This window comes from Eublepharis macularius, chromosome 3, assembly GCF_028583425.1.
Source record: "Eublepharis macularius isolate TG4126 chromosome 3, MPM_Emac_v1.0, whole genome shotgun sequence".
NCBI classification, from domain to species: domain Eukaryota; kingdom Metazoa; phylum Chordata; class Lepidosauria; order Squamata; family Eublepharidae; genus Eublepharis; species Eublepharis macularius.
This window is the reverse complement of record NC_072792.1, coordinates 135,319,116-135,346,306: the sequence shown is the minus strand read 5'-3', so window position 1 is coordinate 135,346,306 and position 27,191 is coordinate 135,319,116. Positions and strand designations below refer to the sequence as shown.

The window sequence follows — 27,191 nt, the reverse complement described above, 5'->3', positions numbered from 1 at the left end:
TAAAAATATTGAAAAGTACTGGGCCCAAAACTGAGCCCTGCGGCACCCGACTGGACACCCCCCTCCAATCTGATGAAATGCCGTTGACCACCACTCTTTGAGTGTGGTCCTCTGACCAGTTCCCTATCCACCGAACTGTCCTATAGTCCACTCCACAGTCTTCCAGTTTGCCCATCAGAATGTCATGGGGGGACCTTATCAAAAGCTTTACTGAAATCCAGATAAATCACGTCAACAGAGTTCCCCTGATCCAGTAAGCTGGTCACTCGATCAAAGAAGGAAACCAGGTTGGTCTGGCAAGATCTGTTAGGAACAAAACCATGCTGACTTCCCCGGATCACTGAGTGGTCCTTCAGATGCTTACAGATTGATCCCTTTAAAATCTGTTCTAATACCTTCCCAGCAACAGAAGTCAGACTGACCGGCCTGTAGTTTCCCGGGTCATCCTTCTTCCCTTTCTTAAAGATTGGGATAGCAGTCGCTCTTCTCCAATCTTGTGGCACATCCCCAGTCCTCCAGGACTAATGTTTATTGCATTCTTTAAGTATCTTATGGTGAGCAAATATTCAAGATGGCTTGATTTAACAAAAAGCAGGTATTCTGAGAAAGATAAGTTTAAATGTCAGTTGTGATTTTTTGCAACCTCTTTGCACAGATTCTGTTGACAAAACTGCACAGAGTAGAAGAGATATACCCATCATCCTGATCTTAGTTAAAAGCTGGGCAGCTGCTGTTTGCCTTTTAAAACTGATATGAAGATTCAGTCACGGCTTTCCCAGTTAAATTCTTATTTCAGGTAATAATGTCACATTCATATATTTTTCTGCCTGACAGACACAGACCTGGGTGGTTTGCTGTATTAGTGCACAGTCAGAAGCTTCCTTGTTTCGGAAGCCTTGAGTCAAAGTCCAGTTGGCTGTGTCACTGTCCTAATGCAGGTGCCTCAACAAATTGGAAGTTGCTTCCTCTCCACAAACAATGACTCTAAGGTGGGGTTAAACTGTAGGTTAGATTTCAAAATGTTCCATGTTGCAAGTTTGAGGAGGAAGAGAGTGTAGTGCATAAGCATGGCAAAGACTTTGTTCATGCTGTCATGGACAAGTTTGTTCTGTCATACAAATGTGACCTGTGGAGGTGCTCCATATTCTTTGCAGCACAGACCTGAAATGCTCTGAACATTATAGAAATTTGTCCCAAGAATGATGAAGCTAGAATTAAAATTTAGTGATCATTTCCCCTCTTTCTTTAGAAAGACATTTGACATTTTATTTCCATCTCTGAATAGTTGGCCCCTTGTTCTGCTTTGTACATAACTGGACAATGCATAGTACATGCAAGTCCTGGGCACAGGATAAGCATAGATGATGAATTCCTGTTCTTATTTTTCCATGGCCCAGACTTGAAAAAGCATGAAGTAGATGATAACATTGCCCGCATCTATTTTTTCCCGTTTTTTTTGGATTTTTTTTCTGCATTAAATAAACTTTATTGAAGTTCAGTTAATGCTGCACTAACAGTATCTTCTCATAGTTCTGTAACTAGGTTATCTTGTCAGAAAGGGAGACTGACGTCAGGAACTACAATGCCGAGACCACGGCAATACAGCCCGGAAAACCCACAACAACCATCGGAGACTGAAGTTATTTTGAACTGTAATTGTTGCCAAAATCACAATGATATTAGAGGATAATGTTGGATTTTGCTCAAACAAATTCTGCCTTGGAAGCTTGGAGAGACTTGCCGGGCTTCTTTAAGTTCTGGCAGGCCCCTCAATTGTCCATGGTTCATATTAAGTCTTTCAAGCCTGATTACTTCATCCTGCTGCATTTGAAGGCATGCAGCATTCGGCTTGTGTCATGAGGACTGAACCATTTCTGCTGTCCTCATGGAATCATCTGAGGGAGAGAAGGGAGACGGCGCTGTATATTTGCTGTGTGGCCTGCCTGGATGCTTTTATGCATATGTAGGAGATTCCAGGGTCATGCTGATGGAAAATGTATTGAGATGAATGCTTCTGTAGCATTCTGGGTTTCTAGGTAAGTTATGGCCTACATGGTGCTGCCTGCTCTCCATATCTTCTGGTTGAGATAATAAAGTTTGTAGTTCATGCATGCAGTCTTGTGTCCACTGATGACTTCATACTCATGGAAGACTACTGGTAGAGTTAAGATGGCTGGTAGATACTGGTGCACCCACCGAACAATTAAGAATTTCATATCCATCACTAGAAAAGAGTCCAGTAGCACCTTTAAGACTAACCAACTTTACTGTAGCATAAGCTTTCGAGAATCACAGTTCTCTTCTTCCATCACTTCTACTTACCCTTCAGTCTCATATGAGAGAGGCATTCCTGATATCTCTTGGGGATTTTTCTGCCACCAAGTTGGTACTCCTGTCGCAACCCTGGTTGACCTGTGGAATATGGAGATGACCCAGGCTATGAACATGATTGCCCCTGTGCTTTGTCTCCTCTTCTTAGGGTCTGGAATGCAAGCTTGGTTTATTGAGGAGCTTCAGATGTTGAAATGGTTGGGCAGATCATTGGAGTGCAAGTGGAAGAAAACTCAGTGAAGGTGACTGAACACAAGTGAGAGCACATTAGCATGCCAACTCTGTGAGTGATGGTTGCAAAGTGAACTCACTTTTCTGCCACTGTTGCCACTTTTCTGCCACTGTTGCATCTGCACAATGCTGTTTTGTAGGGCTTTTATCTCAAGGCTTAAAGGATTTTGACCCAGAAAACATAAAAGCCCACTGTCATTCCTTTGAAAAGTATTTTTCAGATAAAGTTGTTTGTGTCTGTCATGGTTTAGATGCCATAGTTGGAATTGTTTAATCTTAGGATGTTATTGGAGCACAGTCTGGTCTTAATATATGGATGGCTTTCAGTTGTTAAGGCCTGATGAAGTGGAGAAGGTGCTTTGAATTGTGTGACCTGCCATGTGCAGCCTTGACCATTTCCCTTTGTAGCTAATAGTATCATATTGGACTGGATTGATTAACTGGGTCCAGGAGGAAATAAATGACTCTCTGTGGGAGGATGTAGTTCTGACCACTTTGAACGATGAGATTGTGAGACCCATCCTGAAGAAGGCATCTGTGGATCCAAATGACCTCAGCAACTACTGCCTGGTGGCTAAGGTTCCATAATTGAGCAAGATGCTTGAGCAAATAGTGGCTACATAGCTTCAGGTGGTCTTGAAGGAGATAGATTTATCTAGATCAGTATCAATCTGTATTCCACGCTGTCTTTGGGATAGAAATTGGTGGGTAGCCCCCTCCCCTCTCTCCTTTCACACTGCAGCCACACAGGCAGGTAAAGACCAGGAGTCCCCTGCCATATGCCACCTGTCTAGCCTCTCCTACATCAGGCAAAGAGCCCTGGCCCAAATCTTCACAGGGTCTCCTCTTCCAGAGGCTCCACCAGACAGGCAGCCAGTTCCTTGCGCTTACCTCCCCTCACCCACCTACAGCCCAGGGCTGTTGGAGTAAAGGGAACTCGAAGGTTATTTTCCCTTAATAATACACTTCTATCATTTAATGCACTAGGCCCTTTCCATGTGACGAGAGCGTTTGTGCTATGTGTCTTATTTCCACCTCAGGTAAGAACTTCAGGCCAGCCAGGGTTAAACCAAAGAAAAATAAACTTTATTTATAAAAAGGAACATAGGAGTGAATAGTATTTGAACTAAAACACATACCAGGGTTAAACAGGAAAATAAAAGAAAAGAAAAGAACAGATTAACAGCCAGCTATTTTTCTGCTGCCTCTCTGAGCAGTATCTCAAATCCTTCTCCCTCTCAGTCTCTCCAAAGCCCTCTTTTTCCTCCAATGGGCTCTAAGTCTGTTTGGCCAAGCATTTTACCAGCTCCCATTGGCATTCCCTCAGGAGAGGCAGAGCTGAGGCCACTCCTGTCCGTTACAGTCACTCTGTCTAACAAACTTTGTTGGAAGAGTGATAGGGGAGTGCATCCCTGTTGATTCTGTTGGACTTCTCAACAGCTTTTGATACCATCAACCATGGTATCCTTCTGGAGGAGCTTGTTAGGCTAGGAGTAGGGGGTATTACTGCAGGCAGGGAGCTGTGTGAGTAGCTGAATGAGGGCATTCTTGACTCTTCTTTCCACCTTCCCACTGGGTATTTCAGGCCTGCCACTACCCAAGCTAAGTCTGACTTCCTCATTTACCATTGTTTTGGGGGCACTGGTAAATCTTTGTGTGCATGCAAGGAGCTGGATGTTCCTTGCTCCCTTTTCTCCTGTTTGCTGTTCAACCCACCCGAACCAGGAGTTTGCAGCATGTGCATGAGAGAGTGGATTAAACATGTAGGTGAGGCTCTTTGAAAACATTCTGAGTTCTTAAAATAGAAATAACTTTATTCATTATAACATAGCTTACACTGTAGAGCACACTTATGTAGGGAATATTGCAGAACTAAGAAAAGGAAACAATAGCACTTGATGTTAATTTAAACTTAGAGACAGAGATGTTATCTTGGCATCCCCTCCTGGGATGAGCACAAGTCTGCTAGAACTTAGAAAATGAAGACAAACACCCCTCTATTCCCTTGCTCATTCCTGGTCCTGCTTGAGGAGCTTTAATAGGATACCCAGATCTTCTAACCCTTTCTACTCAAGCTGGGTGGGTTTCCCTTAACCCAATCCTAAGTTTGGGAAGTTATGCTCCTTTGGGATACTCAGCTCCCCTTTCTTCAATCCGCTGAGAGCGCATGTCTCCTGCCTTCATTGCCCCATTCAAGTTACCCAAAGCGCAATCCATCTTGCTCCTTCCTGGTAATTGGACAATTGGTTATCTCTTTGCAGGAAACTCATCTCCATTTAGCTGGCAATTTAAGCAGTTCATTAGTCCCTTCCTGTTTTTCCCATAGATTTGTGTCTCCTGGGTATAACTCAAGGCATCTTACATTTTCCTGTGATAACGGGGGGCACTGTGCTTCAGTAGTTCTGCTCTCACTAGACCAACTAATTCCAGAAGATGCTACTGGGGTACTGTTGCTTGGCTCCATGGTATTTATGCTATGTTGTCCGCAGGGTGGATAAAAATCAATGATTTTTTTAAAAAATCAAAAAAATCGGATTTTTTGATTTAAATCGGATTTTTTTTTTAATAAAATGCTTTTTGAGGAAAATATATTACCATCCAAAGGTTATTCCATCATGAAATAAAGATTAGTTTTTAATTATGTAGAATAAGGCTGTGTATGTTTAATTTTTTTGGTAAATAAATTCCATTAATCCATTCACAATGTCATGCTCTTCCAGAGGTTTTTGTAAGATTATTGGGCAGTTTCTCTGCCTACAAGATATTATCACAGATGCTTGGTTTTGCAGTTCTCAAAACTGAATTTGCGTCAGCTCGGCAGAGATCACATGCCTCTTCTTCACAGCAAAAATGTTATAACATGAACAGAGTTGAGAAAAAGACCTTAATCCTGTTGTTCTACAAACCTATGAAGACAGAATCAACCCCTCCAGTGCTAAGTTTCAAGAAGTTCAGTGAATAGAAACAATATTTTTCTGATTGTTTGGAGTGGAATAGATCTGCACAAGAAGAAACTAAGTGTGAGGAGGGAGGGGCAAGCAGTACAAAATGAAAGTGAAACTTTTTGAGCACAATACTGCACAAGTCTTTGGATCTTTTGTGTGTTTGACCTGAGGTTTATCACATTCTTTCCTTGGGGGAAAAAACCTATAATGGCAGCAGGCCGTAAAAGAGACCCAGTTTGGGAATACTTTAATGAAGTTCCTTTACCTATCGGTAAGGCAGGCATCTACTTGCATATTAAACTTATACCAGCAAGAATTAGTCTTTATGTAGAAAACTATGATTTAAATCAAGCCTTAATGACTAGTGATTTAAATCAAATCCACCCTGGTGGTCCTACGTGGTTCCTTCTTATCTCCCATGCTGTATAACATCTACATGAAATCATTGGAAGAAGGCTCTGTGGAAGTCCTGAATAGATGCCTGATTAAGGTAATGGGATGGATGAGAGCCAATAAATTGAAGCCAATCCAGGCAATACTAAGGTGCTGTTGGTCAATGGAGGAGCTGCTTAGAAACTGCAGAGCCAGCCCATCCTTGGTTGAGTTGCATTCCCCCGGAAGGTGTAGGTTCATAGCTTGTAGGTGCTACTGGATCATGGCCTACAGTTGGAGGCTTAAGTCTCTTCCATAGTGTGTAGCACTTCCTCACTATCAAGGATTCTGTTATTAGGGTCATAAATAAAAGCCCTTTAGGGAACACACAGCTTGTGTGCCACCACATTTTATTGATATTGTGGTGGCTGGGGATTGAACAGAAGGAAAGTAGAGGCCAATGTGAGGTGATAGGACAGCATTCAGTTCAGGGCACCTTTATTTTAAAGTTTTCTCCCTCAGCTCTCCCTCTTTCTCCTTTCCCATCATATCACGGCTGCGCCACAAATAAAATCAGTGGCAGTCTGAGTCATGCAGTCACAATATACAACAAATATGACAACCAAGTGCTAACCATCACAGAGGCCCTGTAGCATTTATTCTCTATCTATATCCATGCTGTTTAATGTCTGCAAGAAATTACAGGGAGAGATCATCAGGAGATACAGAGTAAGGTGCTACCAGTAAGTAGATGACATTAAGCTTTGTTTCTCTTTAATAGCTGAATTGGGCAGGTCTGTGGAAGTCCTTAACCGGTGCCTGGAGAAGGTAATGGGATGGATGAGACCAGTAAACTGAAGCTGAATCCCAATAAGACTTGAGTTGTTGTTGTCATTGACCAAAGCAGTTTGAGAACTGAGTTGACATGTCCTAGAGGAGGTTGCCCTCCCCATGAATAAGCAGGTCCATAGTTTGGAGGTGCTGCTGGATTCTGGGTTGTTAAAGGCTCATATTTATCTGTGGCATCCTTTATCAGTTTGTGATCTGGCATGGTGGTGATTCATGCACTCATTCAGGTTAGATTACTGTAACGCTTTCTATGTGCTTTTGCATTTGAAAACTCTGGAAAATCCAACTGATTCAGAATGGCAGCTAGACTACTTGTCTGGAGTGGAATACGGGGACCATATTGCCTTTGTGCTGAAAGATCTGCGTTGGCTGTTTCTTCATTTCTGGGCGCAGTTCTGGGCTCTGATTCTTATCTCTCATGCTCTAAATGCCTTGGGCATGGTGCTTTAAGGACTGTCTCATTCTATACTGTCTAACCTGCCAATTAATATCTATCTCTAAAGCCCTACTCTTTGTTCCCTGCCTTCTGAGGTAAGGTGGGTGATGACCAGAGCTGGAGCTTTTTAGGAAGCAGCAACCTCACCTGTGGAATGCTCTTTTCCTAGAGGCTCACTTGGGGCCTAGCCTCTGTTCTTTTGATGCAAGACTAAAACATACTTTTTACTCAGGCTTTTAATGAAGAGGTTCATCTTTTTAAATTGTTAAACTAACTACCCTGAAAATAATTCATGATGCTCTTTTTAAGCTGCTAAAAGTTTTATGATGTTTTTATGCTCTGGCTGGGTTTTAATAGGTTAATTGTTAATAGCTTTTATGGTGTTGTATTTTTATTTTATTTTGCTTTGTAAGCTGCCTTGAGCAGCCTCTCTGGAGTGGAAGCACAGATATATAAATAGATGAAGAATAAAATATCAAACACCCCAGCAACAACTCATATAATACCCAAGTTGAGCATATTCTACCAGGACTCAACAAATCCTAGGCACCAGGTCACTCTCATGACTAGAAATTTCATTGTGTCATCTAGTATTTTCAGCAGTGATTTTTTTGATGAAGTTTTTGTTATGATGTCTTCATCTGCAGATCCTTAAATCTGCAGATTGGGGGCATATAAACACAACAGATGTTTCTAGAAACTGGGGAGAGACCTGAGTTTGCAGAAATATCCTAAAAGTAGAAAAAACTTTTTTTTTTACAGAAATCCCAACGAATATTTCTGTGTGCAAGTGCAGCACAAACCACTGTTCTTCAGAGGTAGGAGATGCGCAGGGAGCAGGAGGGTGTGGGAGAATGAGCAGATGCCGCTGCCCTTGCCCCCTGCTGCTGAAGTGGCAAAGCTGGAGAGCAGTGGGGGAGGAGGTGCACCAGCCTTCACAGTCACTAAGATGGCAATACTCTCCCCCACTGAGATGGTGACATTTCAGATGGGTGAGGGAAGATGTGTGAGACTCCCCAGTTGTCCCTGCTGCTGAAACAGCATTGTTTCTTTCTTCTGGCTTCCACCCAGGTAGTGACACTGGAGGTGGGTGAGGAGGAGACATTGTAGTTTTTGCTGCCCCAGTGGCAGCACTGGAGTGCAGGGAAAAGAGGAGCAGAAACCACCATGTGAGTAGCCAGTGAGTGGGTGTGACAGAGAATGAGTGTGGTGAGAAAGAGAGAGGGAGAAAGTGCAACAGGAGAAAAAAAGGGGAAGTAGTGACAGAAGTGGTGGGGGGAAGAGTAGGGATGAATGAAAGAAAAGGAGTGAGTGGAGAAGGAGGGAAAGAGTGACAGAAGGGTTGGAGGGGAGAAAGAGGGGGAAGAGCAAAAAAAGAAGGGATGGGGGAAGCAGAGATGGAGAATGGGATGCCCCCTCATGTCCACACTTGTTAATATATCTAATTCTCAACATGGTTGAATCTGTGGCGACTTAAACCCAGAGACTAGAACCATGAACAGACAAGACAGAACTTTCTACAAACTTGAAAAAACTCTAGATTTGTAGAAAAATCTGAAATCTTTAAAAAGTGGGGGCTGACACCCCCCAAAATAGAAGCAATACCTATAGCTTTACATGCAGCACTATGTTGCATTGGTGGGGGTTGCTAGGCAACCACAATAGTATTGCTAGCCTTCCAGCTTTGGTTTATGTCAGTAGAAAGCAGAAAGGGGGAAGGGCAGGATTCTTTTCAGGACTGTCTGTACCTTTGAGGGAGGAGTAATTGGGGCCAGCAACCACCTGGCAATTTGATACAATGCAACTTGTGTGACTCAGGACGGGCTACTTGCTGCCATTTAACAGAAGCCACCTCACAAAAATCTGTGTTGTATAGCGGTTAGAGTTTAAGAGTAGGATTTGGGAGGTCCAGCTCAAATCCCCACTCTGCTGTGGAAGTCCACTAGGTGATCTTGGGTCATTCACAACTTCTCAGACTAATTTACTTCACAGATCAAAAAGAGTCCAGTAGCACCTTTAAGACCAACCAATTTTATTGTAGCATAAGCTTTCAAGAATCAAGTTCTCTTCGTCAGATGCATAGTACAGAAACTGGTCAAATATAGAAGAGGAGGGGAGGAGAGAGAAGATGCAGTTACGGGGGGAGAGGGAGGGTGCAACCAAAACATTCCTTTGCTAGTAAATGTAAACATCTCCTTTTGGTGTCCTTTTGGGGTCAGTTGGCTTGGGTGAGGCTTCAAGGGAGTTTGCCCTGTTAGTTTGCAGCAGTAAACCAGCTAGACCATCCAATTCCTATGTAGTATAAGCCTTCGATAACCACAGCTCTCCCCATCAGATGCATCTGACAAAGAGAACTGTGGTCCCCGAAAGCCCATGCCAGGCGCCACTGGGCTCCCCCAGACCCCGCCTCTGTAAAGGAAATCTGTTACCTGTGATAATGTGATAATGTAACAGATTTCCTTTACAGAGGCGGGGTCTGGGGGAGCCCAGTGGCGCCTGGCATGGGCTTTTGGGGACCACAGTTCTCTCTCTTTTTTTAAAAAAGAATTTTTATTGGATGGGTTTACAAACATACACATAAAAATCATTATCATTATTCACCCCATTGCATTTCATTTTCCCCATCCTCCCCCCCCCCTTTTTCTGGTGACTCCCAGAAGTTTTCCATACCCAACTTAATCTAAAAAGTATATCATATAAATTCTTAAAGTCTATAATAATAATGTAATAATGTAATATATATCTATATTATACCTATCAAATCTCTTTAATTATCTTAACAATCTACACTAACTATATTGCTTATCTTAGTTAAAAATATAAAAATTATATAAGTAATAATAACTAAAAGAAAAACTAAAGAATAACTAAAAGAAAAAAAACTACATATATATCTGTAACATACTATTCCTTACATACCAATTAACTATATTATCTATATTTCACATATACTCCCTATAACCTTATTATTCATAATTATACTCCCCTGTGAATATACTATACGAATCCAATAAAATACAGTAAAATATACCCCTTTTTAACCTTAAGTAAGTTTCTATCTCCCCTACTTCTCCAAAGACCACAGTTTCCCCTTCAGGGACCACAGTTCTCTTTGTCAGATGCATCTGATGGGGAGAGCTGTGGTTATCGAAGGCTTATACTACATAGGAATTGGATGGTCTAGCTGTTTTACTGCTGCAAACTAACAGGGCAAACTCCCTTGAAGCCTCACCCAAGCCAACTGACCCCGAAAGGACACCAAAAGGAGATGTTTACATTTACTAGCAAAGGAATGTTTTGGTTGCACCCTCCCTCTCCCCCCGTAACTGCATCTTCTCTCTCCTCCCCTCCTCTTCTATATTTGACCAGTTTCTGTACTATGCATCTGACGAAGAGAACTTGATTCTTGAAAGCTTATGCTACAATAAAATTGGTTGGTCTTAAAGGTGCTACTGGACTCTTTTTGATTTTGCTACTACAGACTAACATGGCTAACTCCTCTGGATCTTACTTCACAGAGTTATTGTAAGGATAGGAAAATTATGTTAGTTGCTTTTGTATTGCTTCTGTGAAGAAAGGCAGGTTAGGAAGTAAATAGATAATAAATATAGCTGAAAATGAGGGACAGATAAAAGGCTAGCTGGTTGGTGGTATGGAGAGACAAAAGCAGGGAAAGATGAAGTACCTAGGAGGAGGGAAAGAGAAAAAAGTATTGGGGGGGGTACAGGGGAAACTGAGATGACTCCTTGCAAGTCCTTGTGTGTTCTCCATCATCCACCTGAGCCCAGCCTAGTGGCTGGCACTACACAATTGGGCCATAGTTTTTATCAAGTAGAAGTTGCCTGGAGTAGGGAAGGAGGAAAAGCTGAAGACTGGGCAGAGGCAGGTTGCCTGGTGAGCAGGAAACAGAGAAGGAATGAGGGGAAAGGCACTTTCAGGAAAGGGAAAGAGGAAGTAATAAGGAAGGGGGAAATGAGATGGTCCACAAGTTCTTGTATGTCTCCTCCTTTTATGTTTATATACCACAGCACTGTGTTGTTGTTTAACTTGAAAAAAATTATAAGAAACTGCAAAGTTCTTAGTCATAGGTTTTGTAGTTGCAATAATATGGTCATTAAAATACACAGTCCTGAAGACTGAAAAATGAGTCTTGTGCCTCAGGTTTTGAGCTGGCTACTAGAGTGAAAGAAACCTTGTCAAGGCCTGTATTCTGTTGCTTTACTAGTGCAAAACACCACTTCTTGTACTACTAGTCTTTTTTAGATCCATGCAGATTAAGGACTTCTTTGCTAGGACTCTCAGACTCCCACCTGGAATCATCCAGTCATGTCTAATTTGTAATGGATCAAATGTTGCTATGCTCCAGCTCTGAAAGATAGCCTTATGAGAAGTACTTTAAGGACCATATAATAAGAAAATCTCTGATGAATGTCTGGGAGAAAACAAAAAACCAAATATATACAAAAGCACCAAGATGGGTATCACCAGTGGAAGCATTTACCTAACCAAACTTATTAAAATGGGAGATTGTGTATACCTATGAACAGCTGTTAAGAAATGATGGAAAGTTAAAGTCAACAGAAGAGGTAAAAGAACAGAATATAGAGACAGGATGGTGGCTGAGAATGCAAATAGTATCCAGAATTACCAAAGATAAAACACAGGGATTCTACATGGAACAATGCCCTTTTGATAAGCTGCTGCTAGAAACAAATGGAAAATTAATTAGAAAATTGTATGTCTATATAAAACAATTGAAGACAGAAGAGGACGCTCTAAAAGATTATATGGCAAAGTGGGAACAAAATCTGGGATATGGCATAGATTTGGAGAAATGGCTACAGATATGGAGAACGAATATTAAAATAACAAAATCAATCACCTTCAAAGAAAACCTATATAAAATGTTCTACAGGTGGTATGTGACATCAGAAAAATTAGCAAAGATGTATCCCGAAGTACCCAATACGTGTTGGAAGTGTAAAGAGAAAACAGACACCTTTTTCATATATGGGGGTTATGTAAAAAAGCAAAAGCAAATTTTGGAAAGGGATACATGAACTGTTGCAAGAGGTGTTAGAAACGAATATACCTTTCAAACCGGAAATGCTCCTGTTAAAAATACTGCCAGATGAGATAATGAGGGGAAAGAGATATTTGATACTTCACATAATAGCAGCAAGAATAGTATATGCCAGATATTGGAAAAATACAGAGATACCAACAAAAGAAGAATTGATAGAGAAAATTTTAGAGACGGCTGAACTGGATACACTGACAGAATTAATGAAAGAAAAAAATAGACATAATGAGAAGCAAAAATGGACCTCGCTTTACAGATGAATTGAACGAAACTATAAAATAGGGACTTAATTGCACAGTAGCAAAACACAGCTAAATGAATGAGGAAAAGCAAGAAGTATTAGAACTAAAGAAGGTAGACTTATAGTAGCAATAGCTTGTGAATAGATAATATAAGTATAATGAAATTGTAGAGACAGAATGAAATACATGTTATATAACATGCAGCAAAAAATGCAAGATCTTTGTTTAAACCTGATGTTAAAGTAAGTTGGACCTAAAACTAATAAAAACTATATTATAAAAAAAGAGATGAACAGAGATCAAAACTGTTAATATACGTTATTTTATTGTATTATTTTACAGAATTTCTACCCCACTTTTCTGCCTTCACAAGGGCCACAAAGGCAGCTAGCAAATTAAAATATACATAATAAAATCACATTTAAACATGGTTAAAAGCAACAAGCTTGCCAAACACATTACATATATTGTCTGTTCACCTCCCCAAGTGTAATTTTGTAAACTGTTGTCATGTCCCTGTTATTTCTGAACCAAACTGTTGTCATTTTTGTGACATTCATGACTCACTGTCTGGTATTCATTGATGTTGTTCATGCCTTTGGATGGCTTCTTTAGAGCAAAACAATCTGGCTGAAGCATTTCCTACACTCTGAGTATTTTCCCCTGTATGAATTCTTTGATGTTTATTATCATAATAAAAAATTAATTCAGTTTATTTAATATTTTATTAAGTTATTTATTACGTTTATTATAATAGCAGGAGTAAATGAACACCAAAGGTGGCTACTCCCCCACCTGTGCGGTATAACTGGACCACAACTGTTGGCTATCCCTTTTATTTCAGGAATAGCCTTGAGTTGTTGCCCTTAGTTTCTGTGGACAATTTAGTGTTCCATCCCATTCAGTTAATATGTGAATGTTCCGTAATTTTTTCCTGATAAGTCTCTGTTTGTACTTGAATAGTCATGCAGCAAACCTGTGCAACTCATCGCCCTGCAGGAGTATAATAAACCTTCTGGAATTTGCAGAAACAGGAACGCAGAAAAATAGGATATTTATTAAGTCCTGGTGACCTGCATCTGGTGTATTGCAGGCTCATTTTTTAGAAAATGGCTTTGAAGAGGGGCCTACAACCTTGATGAGCCTTTGAGCAGTATGATTTTTTGAAACATTGAGTTGGTTGCCACCACAAAATGGCTTCCATTGCAAACACATCCATAAAATGGCTTCCATGGGGGCTGGGACCATTCACAGACTACTTGGAAGTTCCAAGCTAAGCATGGTCCTGTGATGAAGATACTGTATCTACTTGAAAAGAAGCTTGAACCAGAAAACGCAGGAGCACAGAGCAGAACTTGCCTCCTCCTCAGCTGGAGCATCCCAACAAGTCAGTCTGAGAAGTGGGGGTGGCACACCCTTCTCTCCCTCCCTCCCTCCCTCTCTCTCTCTTTGGCTTCTGGAGAAAGCTCATCTGTGAAAGGAGAATGCCCCTCTCTCAAGTATATACCCCAAAGGAAAACACACTCCCTTTTTGTGTAAAGCCAAACATGAGGGGGTGTGTGTCTTCCTTTCATGCAAATATGGCAGTTGTTTCCCCATGGGTGCTTCCTGTAGTCACCAATTTGATGCCTGCTTGAAATACCTCCTATTTGAGTGAGATAGAGGAATGGCAGAATTGGCTGTTTGTTGTGGGGAAGAAGAAAACACAGTAACAGTACTATGGTGGCCATTAATACCACACTGGGGATCAGTAACTTAGTACAATTTAATATACTGAATCTGAGCACAGAACTTACTTGTTCTGGGACTGTAGGTGGAATGTTGAGAATTAAGACTGAAGGTTAGGAGCTAAAGAAGGACAGCACCACAGAATTTTCTTAAGACATATTTCTTTCATCTTCGCATTCTCCCCCTCCCCCCTTGTGATTATGCCTGTCTTTTTCAAACTTGATAGAGCCTTGGTGGCTGGATTGGGGTAGGTTTTGAGGGAAACTACCTGTTTATTGAATTTTGGTGTGAGGTTGTGGCTCATATTACTTGTTTTCAGAACTGTCAATTTTTGCTTGGAAAAACAGACAGCAGGTGTCATTCAATGTATTGTATGACAAAGTGTATGCATTGGGTATAGGGCTTGTTATGACTTCAGAACATTCTCAGGATTGGATCCAAAGAGCTATGAGTTCATGAAATGGATCTTTCCCACCTCATTCCTGCTGCAGCTCATTATACCTTCCAAAGTGCCACTCCTAAGAGCTGAGGGATCCTCAATTATTAAGGGATATGGTGGGAGGGTCTGTTGTGGGAAGGAGAAATGACCAGTATTACTTCTACTTCTTTATACTATTCAGTCCATTTTGCTTTGGGGAAAGGATTTGGATTTGGATCCTTCATATGGAAATGAAGATGGAAAGCTTGGGGTGGTGAGATGAAACCATGAAAGAAAGAAAAAAAAACTATTTCCCCCCTCACTTTGTAAATATTGGGAATTTTGGAGACCAGTGGAGAAAACTATATATTTTTTTTTCTAATAAATGAAATGTTTTTAAGACAAGGTTTTATTCAGAATGTGTAGTATGAAGATTTTAATGTAAGACAAAATCACATCACTAGAGACAGATAATTCCTGTGTTTACAATATACATTTTCAAAAATCTGTTTGTTTAAATGTGACTAATTTTGTTCACATTTAATATGTATGAATACAATGTGCCACTAATTAGGCCAATGTTTTCAGTGTCATAAACTTTATCTCTGTATCCAAACATGACTAGTCATATTGTGACAATATGAAACTGTTTTTGTTTAAATTATACACTGTTTTAATTACTGTAGAATTTCCAAGGAAAGAGGTGGTTTACTATTGCCTTCCTCTGCAGAGCAGCCCCAGCCTTCCTTGGGGGCAGGGGTCTCCCATCTGAGTATCAGACCTACTTAGTTTTCCAAGTTTATAATTAAATGGATGTTTTAATTAACACAAGTATCAAACTTTTCAAATTATTAAAAATGATAAAGTTACTGCTTTAATGTATTAAATATATTAACGTATTACTTGATGTTACATGACCAGAGCAACTTGTACAGCTTCTGTGGGCTGGGGTGTCTCCTGAATGGTACAAGCAGCTGCATCTGGAACATCACCAAGCCCATGACAATTATGTAACCATTTTTTGGATGATTCTACATCCTAGGACTGTTAAGGAGCTGTGTTTGTCCATGTTCATTGAATGCTAGCAAGAAAACTGTCTATAAATCTGTAGTAAACACAGATGAGTCTTTCTGCAGACTTTCTGGTCTTGTGTTTACATAAGTTCCTTGTCTTGGGCAAATGGTAAACATTCCAATTTTAGTGTTGTCTGTGGATGCACTCTGGAGTCTCTCTGCATGAGATCTCTTATCCAACAATGCTCAAGTGAAGGGAGACATAATGTTAACTGGAAAACGTAGGAGTTTAAGAAGGAGCAGAAGGCTTCCTCACTTTCACCTCTCTACAAAGAGCTGGAAATCGCTCCTTGGAAGATTTGTTTATTTCTTCTTTGCCTCCCTGAGTGTGAGGTGAAATTAACATAGCCTTCACAAACCCTTGGAGGAGCAATCTCTGGCTCTTTGTAGAGAGGTGAAAGTGACAAAGTCTTTGGCTCTGTCTTTTAAACTCTGACATTTCCTGGCTAATGTTGTGTCTCCCTTCACTTGAACGTCCTCGTGTAAGAGGGCTTGTGTAGAGAGACTCAGTTACAGATCACAACTATTACTTTCTGTTTTTCCTCATTCCATGGACTTATGGTTCTGTTGAGTTGCCAAGGATGTTGGAATTAAAGTTGATGAACTGATTGAATGTGATGTCAGGATGGCAACATAACTTACCATTTAACGTACATGGGAAGACCCTTGTTTTGTGATATTGCCCCATTCTTCAAGTGATAACGCAGTGGCTATAGAATGGCCAGAGTTCATGCTAAAACTTTGTTTCATCTGATCACTGTAAGGAAATTATCCTATCTCTGCTAAAGTTTGGACATGGCGTCCAAATTCATCTGTATTGTTGAAGTTTGTATGCTTTGCTGTTCCCCCTAACTTTTAGATGCACTATTTGAACTTTCATCATTTTACCTGCTGACCAGGTAAAGTTGGTCTTGCTTAAGAAACAGATTTTGTCTCAGAACAAGTTTTCCAACGTACAAGCTTTTAATAGTCAAGCTGAACAACCTGTTTTTTGTATATAAAAGTGGAAGAATAGTGATGGGCTAGGAGTATGGTGCCATATGGCCTGATGATGCTGTGCCAAAAAACCCTCTAAAGCCCCTTACTCTCTGTAGACCTCTTGCTTCCATTCTAGGACAGCTGCTTATCAATTCAGTTTGAGTCCAAATATTTGTTTCCTCTTATCCTTTATTGCAGCACTGGATGTTTGGATGAGTGCAGTCTACCTTTGCCACATGCTTTGGGGTGAAATGAAATATTTGTAGCATTTGTTTTCTTACATGGGTACTATTTATAACTTGGCATTTTTTTAAAAAAGTACTATTTGACATTTATGAAGTTTAAAAGTGTAAAAACCTTAGATTTCCAAAAGTAAAATGGCAAATATAGCCAGTATTTGAGAGAGAACTCCAAAGCACTGCATCCTTTGCTACCATAGCACATTTATCTTTATTTTTCCTATCTCTTAGATGCTAATTAATTATGAAATTAGTAAACAAAAGTATATGATTTGGGTAGAAACTGTCTCATACAACCACAATAATATACTTGGATATCATGCTATACTTTGTCACTGAAACCACTGATCTCTTTAGTAAATATCAATAATAACAACAACATTTGATTTACATACCGGCCTTCAGGACAACTTAACACCCACTCAGAGCAGTTTATAAAGTGTGTTGTTATTATACTCACAACAATCATCCTGTGAGGTGGGTGGGCCTGAGAGAGCTCTGGAACAGCTGTGACTGACCCAAGGTCACTGAGCTGGCTTCAAGCAGAGGAGTAGGGAATCAAACCCAGTTCTTCAGATTAGAGTCCTACCGCTCTCAACCGTTACATCAAACTTGCAAACTGTTATAATACATTGTTGCCAAAATTATTCATACTTAAATAATATATTATTGAAAATATGTTGTGGATGGCTTCCGTATACATAGAAATAATCATTAGCTATTGCTATAGTCTTACATAAAAATACTATCACATTTTGACTGAGTAAAACGTTGTCCACTCATTCCAGAAGAGATAGGAAACTTTTGTCCCAGTGTTCTCCAAAATTTTCCATTTTTACCACTGGAGAAATTAAAAAAAGACCTTCAGGAGGGAAATGAAGGAAAGAATTGTATTTATTCTTTTTCCAGGCCTTCATATTTTTAGAGCTAACTACCATGTTTTGATCTCTTTCACAGCGATTTCACCTGCACTGGTAAACCACTTGTAAGCCCAAAATATACCTTTTAAAAAGTCAAAGTCGAAAATATTACTGGGAAGATTGGGGTCCTGGAGACTTTATTAGCAGTGTAGGTTGACTTTATGTTTAGATGCCCTTTATTTTTCTGTGTTACTTTCAAGATCTGAATAGTTTTGTCCACTTGATACATACTTAAACTACTTTAAAATCTTATACTTTAAACATGCAGTCCAGTTTCATTGATTTAGTGCTACCTCTTGGTGTGTTTTCTAACAGTACATGTACTGAATTCTTGATTGCTAAATTTGTCTGGAATCCACTGTAGCATACAGTGTTGTGACAATTGATTATTGGTATTTTAGTACTCTTGATGTCTTAGCCATGTAAACTTGTGGACCAGAGGACACATGCACAGTTGGTAATAAGTTTACTCACACTGTACCAAACAATTCTGAACTTCTAGAGTGCTGCTATTTATGGCTTTTTTGATAGAAATGTCTGAGAATTTCTATCGTTTAACATTTCTTTAGTAAAGCTGTAAGTGAATCTGAGAATCACATACTCCTAAGCGAGTTGGTCATTATGTGTACAACAGCTAAACAAATTGCATGTGGTATGCCAAACAAGGTTTCCTAAAGCAGTAATATCTGTGTGGCATACTCAGCTAACAGTTTCTCTTCCCCCCCCCCTCTTTTTTATCTTTTATGTTTTCAAGGTGCCTTAGCTGGACCAATCGTTGATCCACATGTGAAAGCAGTATATGGGAAGGATGTTACACTGAAATGCATAATTGATATAAATGAAACATTAACACAAATTACATGGGAGAAGATACATGGAAAGAGTGCACAGACTATTGCTGTTCATCATCCTGAATATGGATTTTCCGTTCAAGGAGAATATCAAGGAAGAGTATCACTTAAAAATAACTCGCTTACAGATGCATCAATCATCTTAACAAATGTTACTTTCTCTGATTCTGGAGAATATGTATGCAAAGCAGTTACATTCCCTCTAGGAAACTCCCAGTCATCAACAACTGTAGCTGTATTGGGTATGCTTATTTCAGTATCTGTTTTGCATATGTTTTCATGTAAAATGTCTGTAGATCAAATTAAAGCTGGTGGCTTACAGTGAGGTTTCTGATAAAAGTACTATTTCATGTTTCACTTTTGTTTCAGTATCTGTTGAAAATCCTGTTTGCATCACTTCTGATACTTTTGACAAAATAGATTTTGTACTCTGTATTGGGAACTCTGGTTTCTTGGCAGATTACCTTGAGTTTTTCACTGAGAACCAGTAAGGGCCACCAAACTTCCCTGAAAGACAGTTGGTCCACTAATATGTAGCTGCAAGAAAATGTTAGGTGTGTTGTAGAGCATACAGTTCACCTTATTGCTGTATACCACCAATACTTTCCTTCTCTAGGTTCAACATATATGGTCATGTCTGGTTTCCTGTTGTGTCATGCTTTGAATAACATCAGACCAATTTAAGCATACAATATTTCATGAAGATTTCCAAGCATACAGCTTACAAATTGAAATTAAAAGTAGTGATGCCAACTGATCTTGAATTGAGGACCTCATAACATGAACTCATCCACCAACTCAAATTCTTAATTTTATTTTGAGTGAGACTGGCTCACTCACATGCTTTTTTGAAATTTTTTATTATTGAAATGCTTTTGCCCTGTTTGTACTTACACCCCTCTTATTTTCCAGCACAAAAAAACTTTACTTTGACAAAGCGGAGGAGCTTGCTACACACAAATCCAACATTGCCTGACTTTTGGAAAATTCTGGTTTTACATAGGAGCATCATTTCCTTCTGGGATCACAGGGTTTACAGTGTATCTACCTTCTTGAAGAGATCCACAGTCCTATTGAGTTTGTGTGTAGTAAGCCTCCCTCCTCCCTGGTTTGCTTTTGTTAAGAAAAAGGGGGTTAATTGGATGGACACATTTTACCCATTTAGGTTTTTCTGAGTCACCTTGTGAAATACTTGAGAAAATCCCCCAATGTATTCTTTTTTAAAATTGACAGCTTGTGACAGGGAGCCTCAAAAAGACCCCAGATTTTTTGCCAGGGGGGTGGGGAAGGGTTTTTTTTCCTACATTTAGTTGAGATTGGATACAGAAGCAGTTATTCCAGAGTTGTGAAACTGATGTTATGATAAAATTTAACTATGGGCACCAAGCTGCTCACTGACACTTTTCCTGGTACCCACCAAGTGTTTTTAGAAAGCAGGTGGAACCAGATGGGCAACTGGAGATTTGATTGGCTGTGCAGGTTTTTAAAAATGTTGCTTTGCCATTCACAAGAATCTTACTGTATGACTAAAGGTATGCTGTGACAGCCATTGTATGGCTGGCTCCACCTCCTATGGCAGCTGTTTTGTGGCATCCATTTTGTGCCTGCGCCCACTGTGCTTTGTCAGAAATCCAAAGGTGCCTGAATCAGGGCTGCATGCTATTGTGTAAATAATGGAGCTTTTAGAATAACTATACTGTGAACTGCTGAGTGGTGTAGGACTATAACTTTGGCATTGTAACTTCTTCCAAATACTTGACTGAAGAAACTGATCCTGTGCATCCTATGAAGTCCTAAACTGAAGTCCTAAATTACAGCCTTAAAAATCAAGCTTCTCTTAAAGCTTTAGACACCACTGTTAGCAGGTACTTGTTGAAATTGCCACCTTTTTTTCTTAAGGAGCCCCGTGGCACAGAGTGGTAAGCTGCAGTACTGCAGCCCAAGCTCTGCTCATGACCTGAGTTTGATCCTGGCAGAAGCCGGGTTCAGGTAGCTGGCTCAAGGTTGACTCAGCCTTCCATCCTTCCGAGGTCAGTAAAATGTCCTGGGAGTAAAGTGTAGATGACTTGGGAAGGCAATGGCAAACCACCCTGTAAAAAAGTCTGCCAAAAAAACGTCGTGATGCGATGTCCCCCATGGATCAGTAATGACTCAGTGCTTGCACGGGGGACTACCTTTACCTTTTACCTTCCCCCCCCCCTTAAGAATACCCCTTTGTTACTTTGAACTTGGCACATGCAATATTCTGGATATTCCCTAAAATTCCATCACTCTAATCGTTACTTTACAACTTAAATTTCGCCCTTATTGTTTTTCACAGCAATATCCAAACATACAGAATGGTGATACGCAACCTTCCTGTTTTGCTGTGGTAACGTTGCAGAGAGGAGAGGCATGCCTTCCGGGGTTATGCTCATGTTCTTTATCACCTTTATTACATTTTTGTAGGTGCACATTTAAGGCAAAATTGCCATGCTATCATAATTCTTTGCTGAGTAAACTGCTGCCATTACAGGAGCTCCCTCTGTTGATAATATGTAACTTTTGTAGTATTTGGAAACTATTTATGTAATACAATTGTTTAAGATTGGTGTTGTGCTTAATTGTTAGTGTTTTCAAGTATACAAGAGTTAATGGTGAATTTCCAATATTTTTTGGGTAGAGGAAAACCAGTTAATTATATTTATGCTTTCCCCCCTAAATGCTATAATTAGACAAATGGATCTGTGAGGACTTGCGGAGTAGGGGAGATCCCATCCCTTTGCTTACCCTCCACCCCATGATAAATGGCAGTTTGGGTCTGAAAGTGTGTCTGATGCCATTTCAGTTACAAGCCTTCTCTTCCACTACTGTTCCAGTGATGGGGAAGGCCTGGTCTTGGAGTGGAAAGCAGTCAGGAGTTGCTTTCTTTCCAAGCCCCCCCCCCCCTGTTTATCTGGCCATAACAGGGAGGAGACTTAGACCTGAAAGTGTAAAGGATGTGCTTTCTGCTTCAGTACTCTTTTTTATTTTAAGAATTTTTATTTCCGTTAATAAACTCAGACGCATAAGACATAAGCTACAATCATCTAAATCATACCTCTACAATCATTCACTACTACAGTCATCAGTATTCATCTAGATCATACATAAACATAAATACATCATCTAGATCATATAAGAAAAAGTATAATGAATAGACTAGTATCATTTAAATCACGTCATCAGTTGAATCATATCTATATAAAACTTGCTTATACATGTTCTTAATTTTTCAGTACTATTTAAATATCCGTCTATATCTAATAATAATTGTTCTTAATTCTTAATTTTCAAATATATAATCAAAAATACTTTCCATTTTTCTTAAAATTCTGAAATTGACCTATTGTGTATATGTTAATTTTGCCATTGGCATATTTGTATAGCTTATTCTTCTATACTGTCAGATCTGGACATCTTTCTGCCTTCTGTTTTGCTACTAATACTACTCTTCCTACCGTTACCATATCCTTAAATAGTTAACTTTGTATATTTGTAATATTACTTGGCAAAAAATGCAATAACATATTTTTGGGGTTCATCACAAACTTGAACTTTAATATCTTTTGCATTTCTTTATGTACTTCTATCCAATATGTTCTTGCTTTCTTGCATGTCTGCCACATGTGCTAATACGTTGCATCCTTGTTTTGGCATTTCCAGCACTTTCCATTATAGCCCTTAATGGCTTTTGCAATGTCTTTGGGAGTAATATACCATATGAAGAATATTTTATACCAATTAGCTCTTAACATTTGACATTCTCTAAATTTAATTTCTTTAGTCCATAGATTTTTCCACTGGCTCATGAATATATTTTCTTCAAGTTTTGCATCCAAGTTTTGCATCAGTTTTATCATATAGTTTTTTACTTGCTCTGATTCTGTATTATATTGAAATAATACTTTATATACTTCCTCTAATAGTTGTTTTGAACCTTCAATGATTAGTTGTTCAAAAACCATTTTCTCTCTTAACCAGCTTTCTTCTTTGATGATTTGTTCTTTGAATTTAGACACCATTTGATAATACAACTAACGAATGTTTTTCCTTCATGTTGAATTTCTTGCCATGTTTTTATTTTCCCCGTTTATCCACTATATATTTATAATTTATATAATCAATTTTATTTCTTATACTGATGTTACAGTAGGCATGAAGTGGAGTTATCAGTGGCAAAATTGGCAGACTCACTCTATTTCTGCGCTGCAATCATATTCTTAATAGTCCATTCCTCAAAATATGGGTGTTGTCTTGTTTTTGAATAGTTTTTAATGATTTCTTAATCCATAAATAGTTATGAATTCCTTCTTTAGTATCAATTGTCTCCAATTTGATGTTTCTTCTATTTGGGTTTATAATCCAATCTGATATCCAAACTAGTGCAGCTGCTTGGCAGTACAGTTTAATATTTGATACCACTAAACCTCCTCCTTTTTTTAGCTTGCAGTATTTAAAATCTTATTCTTGGTTTCTTCCCATTCCCATTCCATACATTCCTTTTCTGCCCTTTTAAAATCTATATGGATTGGTAACATTTGAAACAAAGTTCATCTTTGGTAATCATTTTGACAGCAGAAATTCTTCCTAGCCCTGAAATTTTCAGTCTTTTCCCATCTTTGCAAATTTTCAATAATACTTGTCCAAACTTTTTAATAGTTATCTTTATATAAATTATCATTTTGCCCCTTTACATATATGCCCAAATATTTGATTGTTTTTTAATGACAGTGTTTTCTGTTATTTTTTCTATCCTTGTTCTGTTTTGATTGTCGTTATTAACATTGCCTTTGTATTCAGTTTGTATTCAGAATAAATTCCTAACCTATTTGTTCCATTATATATTTCGAAGAAATATTTGGTTTTATTACTGATTAGGGATGTGCGAATCGGGTTTCCAATTTGGGTAAAACACCCAAATTGGAACCGATTTGCAAAGATTTGGGATTTCTGGATCAGGCCTGGCATCCTGGACCCGATTTGGAAATCTTGAATCTAAGCTTCCCGAAGCAATTTGTATTGCTTCGGGACATGGGGTTTTAAATGCCCCTTTCCATGCCGCTGTGCAGCATATGGATTCCCCACATGACCCAGATGGAGTTTAAAGGGCTGTTTCACTGCTGTTTGCATTGATATAGCAACAAGGCTTCAGTTCTGTGCTGTATTTCAAATATTGCAATATAGCAGTTAATTAAGCCTTAGAAGCTGTTGTTTTATATTCTTTTAAACACTAAAACATTTTAATTCCTGAGCCTTCTGAAGATGAAGGCTGTTTCTCAGAAGAGAGTGGTGGACATTAGGTTATAATGATGAGAATCCTCCATCTTTTCTTTTCTTTACTCGCACTGGTCTTGTTGCTGTTACCTGTTTCACTCTTAGAGCGGAACTACAAGTGACAAAAGGCACAGATTGGACACTTGTCAGCTTCCCTCAAGTTTTGATGGGAAATGTAGGCAGCTTGGTGGAATGTTGGACAAGTGACAGTTGAAAAGTCCATTGGACAGCAGTCAGAGAGCCAAGCTGCAAGACTAGGATGCCCACATTTCCCATCAAAGCTTGAGGGAAGCTAACAAGTGTCCAATCTGTGCCTTTTGTCACTTTTAGTTCCGTTCGTAGACTTGTAAGAAGAAAATGAAATCTTTAAGATCCATCAGAAGTCTAGGTAGGATGCAAGAATAACCAGATGTAAAGGGAATGGGCCAAGATTTTTATGAGATAAAAGGGCTTCTTAGAGATGCTTTACACAAAGGTAATGATAGAAGTGAACACTTTCCAATAATCTAAGTGTGAGCCATGCACAAATGTATAGTGGTGCACTAAAACAAATGTGCAAAGCGGTCTTGTGTATTTATTCCTTATTGTAAAATGTCATGTGTGCCAGTTCCTAATAAAGGACAATGTATGGGCTGCAGAAACCTGTTAATTATCAGGAATATATACTTTTTTAGTTGTGCAAATGGGCTTTTTTATACTGGGTCTTTGATCTTTTGTTCTGAATTTTGACTTTGTTTGGCTCTTTATTTATAAAAGAATGTCAATCCTGTTGCTTTGTTTTCTGAGTAAGTAAAATCTTATTAAGTATTTCACTTATTTCAAAACAGAAAACATTTCATGGACATTTTTTAGTGGTCCATTAAACTTCTATTTTTTTTTTATTATAAATACTAAAACTCCTCGGGGTAGGTTTTTTTAAAAAAAAGTTTCCATTTTTTTTACCTATTGTTCCAGTCTTCCTTCAGTGTACTTAACATTAAAGTATGTGTCAGGAGATCCAGTTATGGTTCCCTAACATAATATGAAGTTTATCATTTTATAAAGACATCACTATTTGCAGCTTAATTGATTTACTTTTAGATACATAAATTTTACTTATTTGTGTCATTTATGGTCCGCCTTTCTCACTGAGACTCAAGGTGGATTACACAGTATGAGATTAGCACAATCAGTTGTCAAGTACATTTCACTACAGTATCAAGGACATTTCCATAAACAATGCCATAGGGTCAATAGATACAAGTTTAAAAGACATAGTAATATAGAGTAGAAAAAATAGTGAAACAGAATATAATCAATTCTAGGACTGACATTAGACAACATGGAGTACAGATGGTATATAGGAGCACATATTTAAAGCAACAGATAATATGTAAGGCAATATAGTGATGAAGTCTACGGTCACTAACTCATTAGCGAAGCATCTGAGACCCCATCCCTACAATACAGCTTTCCAATTTGAGTAAAAAGCCTTTTTGAATAGTTTGGTTTTGCATCGTTTGCAGAAACTTTGTTAGTGGCCATTGAATATACTGGCTTTTATTTGAACTGTTTGATTTAAATAGAAGTTCAGTATTAACTAAAGAAAACTTACTAGTAAACATTTTAAAATAAGTTTAAAGAAAGTTAAAGTTTAATTTCATGTTGAATATAGCCTTTGAAGAATACAGAGTATATTTACTGGGTGTATGCCAGACACCGTTATCTGACTTTATCATCATTATTTGTTTTAAGATGTGTGTACAGAATTGAAATGGAAGAAATACTTGGTATTAGCATGACTGGCAGATCACCCAGGCAGTTGTTCAGTGTTCAGACTGTAAGCCTGTGTTCATTGTCCATCTTCTGTGTAGTCCCACATGGGACTGCGCATGTGCAGGCCTGCCGACCGGATCTTTTTTCTCTAGCCAAATGTCCACTAGGGGGCGCCCAACTGGATAGTGTGCCTGCGCGGCCTTTCCCGCCAATATAGCATCCGGTGGGCGCCCCCCACCCTCCAGTTTCTTCTTTGCCGCCGACCGGTGAAGATGTAGCTCGTCCGTTGACCTGAAGAAGAAAGCAAAAGTGTTGGAAGATCTCAAAAACAGTATCGGTGAGAGCTTGTTTTTCTCGACCGCGATGTCTGAGAAAGCTTTATTCAAGAAATGTACGACGTGCTCCACTAAGATGACCAGGATGGATGGCCATTCTGTCTGCCTGGAATGCCTGGGGGAGACGCATATTGTGGCTAAATGTGCTCATTTCCAGAAGTTTACGCCCAAAGCCAGGGCCGAAAGAAAAGCCAGGCTAGAGGCAATGTTATGGAAGAGGGCAATGTGGGCTACTAATGGCGCGGAGATGCCCCCCAAACCTCCCTCGGTGAGTGGAAAGTCGTCCCGGAGCGCCTCGTCTATGGCGAAATCTCCTTCCCCGGGACACCCTAGAGCAACCCCCCCCTCGGATCCGAGCGGGGCGTTGGGTCAGATCCACCAGCCGTCCAAGTCTCCCAGGACTCCGACCCCGAGTCCGAGAAGTGCTCCGGATCCGACGGCGTCAAGATCGGAGCCGAGGAATGTGGAACCGAAGCCGTCGGAGTCGTGGAGTTCGGAACCGGTGCGATCTGAGTGACCTCCTAGCGAGACCGCATGATTGGAGTCGAGGTGTTCGGATCCGTCGAAGCCACCAAGTTCGTTGGTTCCAAGACGCTCCGATCTGACTCAGAGGAAACGTTCCAGGGTTGAAGACCAGACTGGACCGGCACCCAAGAAAGCTAAGAAGAAGAGCAAACAGAAGCACACTGCGTCAGTCCAGACAGAGACCGAGTGGGAGACTCCTGTAATCCCCTCTCGAATTCGATCGCCATCGTACCATTTGTCGGATGGCGATTGGGATCCCCGTGGAGATCGTTGGTCTGGTTCCCCGTTCCGAGAGGGACGCTGTCGGCCTTCGGAATAGACCTCCCCTCAACATCATCGTCGCCGTTCGGAGACTCTTGGCTCCGACCTCCTCCGGCCCCGTCAGGCCTATTCCACCTCATCGGTCCGGGATGACTGGGAGCTGCCTCTTAGTGAATATTCCCGTTTCGATTCGCCTCGACGGGAACAGGGCTACCATCATTCTGAATTTGGCCGTGACCAGAGCCCGAGCCCTCCGTCGGATCCATCTCCTGATGAGGTTATTATTGGTTCCGGCAGGATCTCCCCTACAGAGGACTTTTGTCT

The 27,191-nt window shown here is 39.9% G+C and overlaps 1 protein-coding gene across 3 annotated transcripts in view; it reads left to right on the top strand.

The window, feature by feature from the left end:
* The window catches only part of NECTIN3 (nectin cell adhesion molecule 3), a 109,142-nt gene that overhangs the window by 4,031 nt on the left and 77,920 nt on the right, over nucleotides 1-27,191 (top strand). For all 3 annotated transcript variants that reach the window (XM_054973528.1, XM_054973527.1, XM_054973526.1), the window contains exon 2: nucleotides 18,600-18,938. In XM_054973528.1, the coding sequence (XP_054829503.1) occupies nucleotides 18,600-18,938 (339 nt within the window). The remainder of the gene's footprint in view (nucleotides 1-18,599; nucleotides 18,939-27,191) is intronic.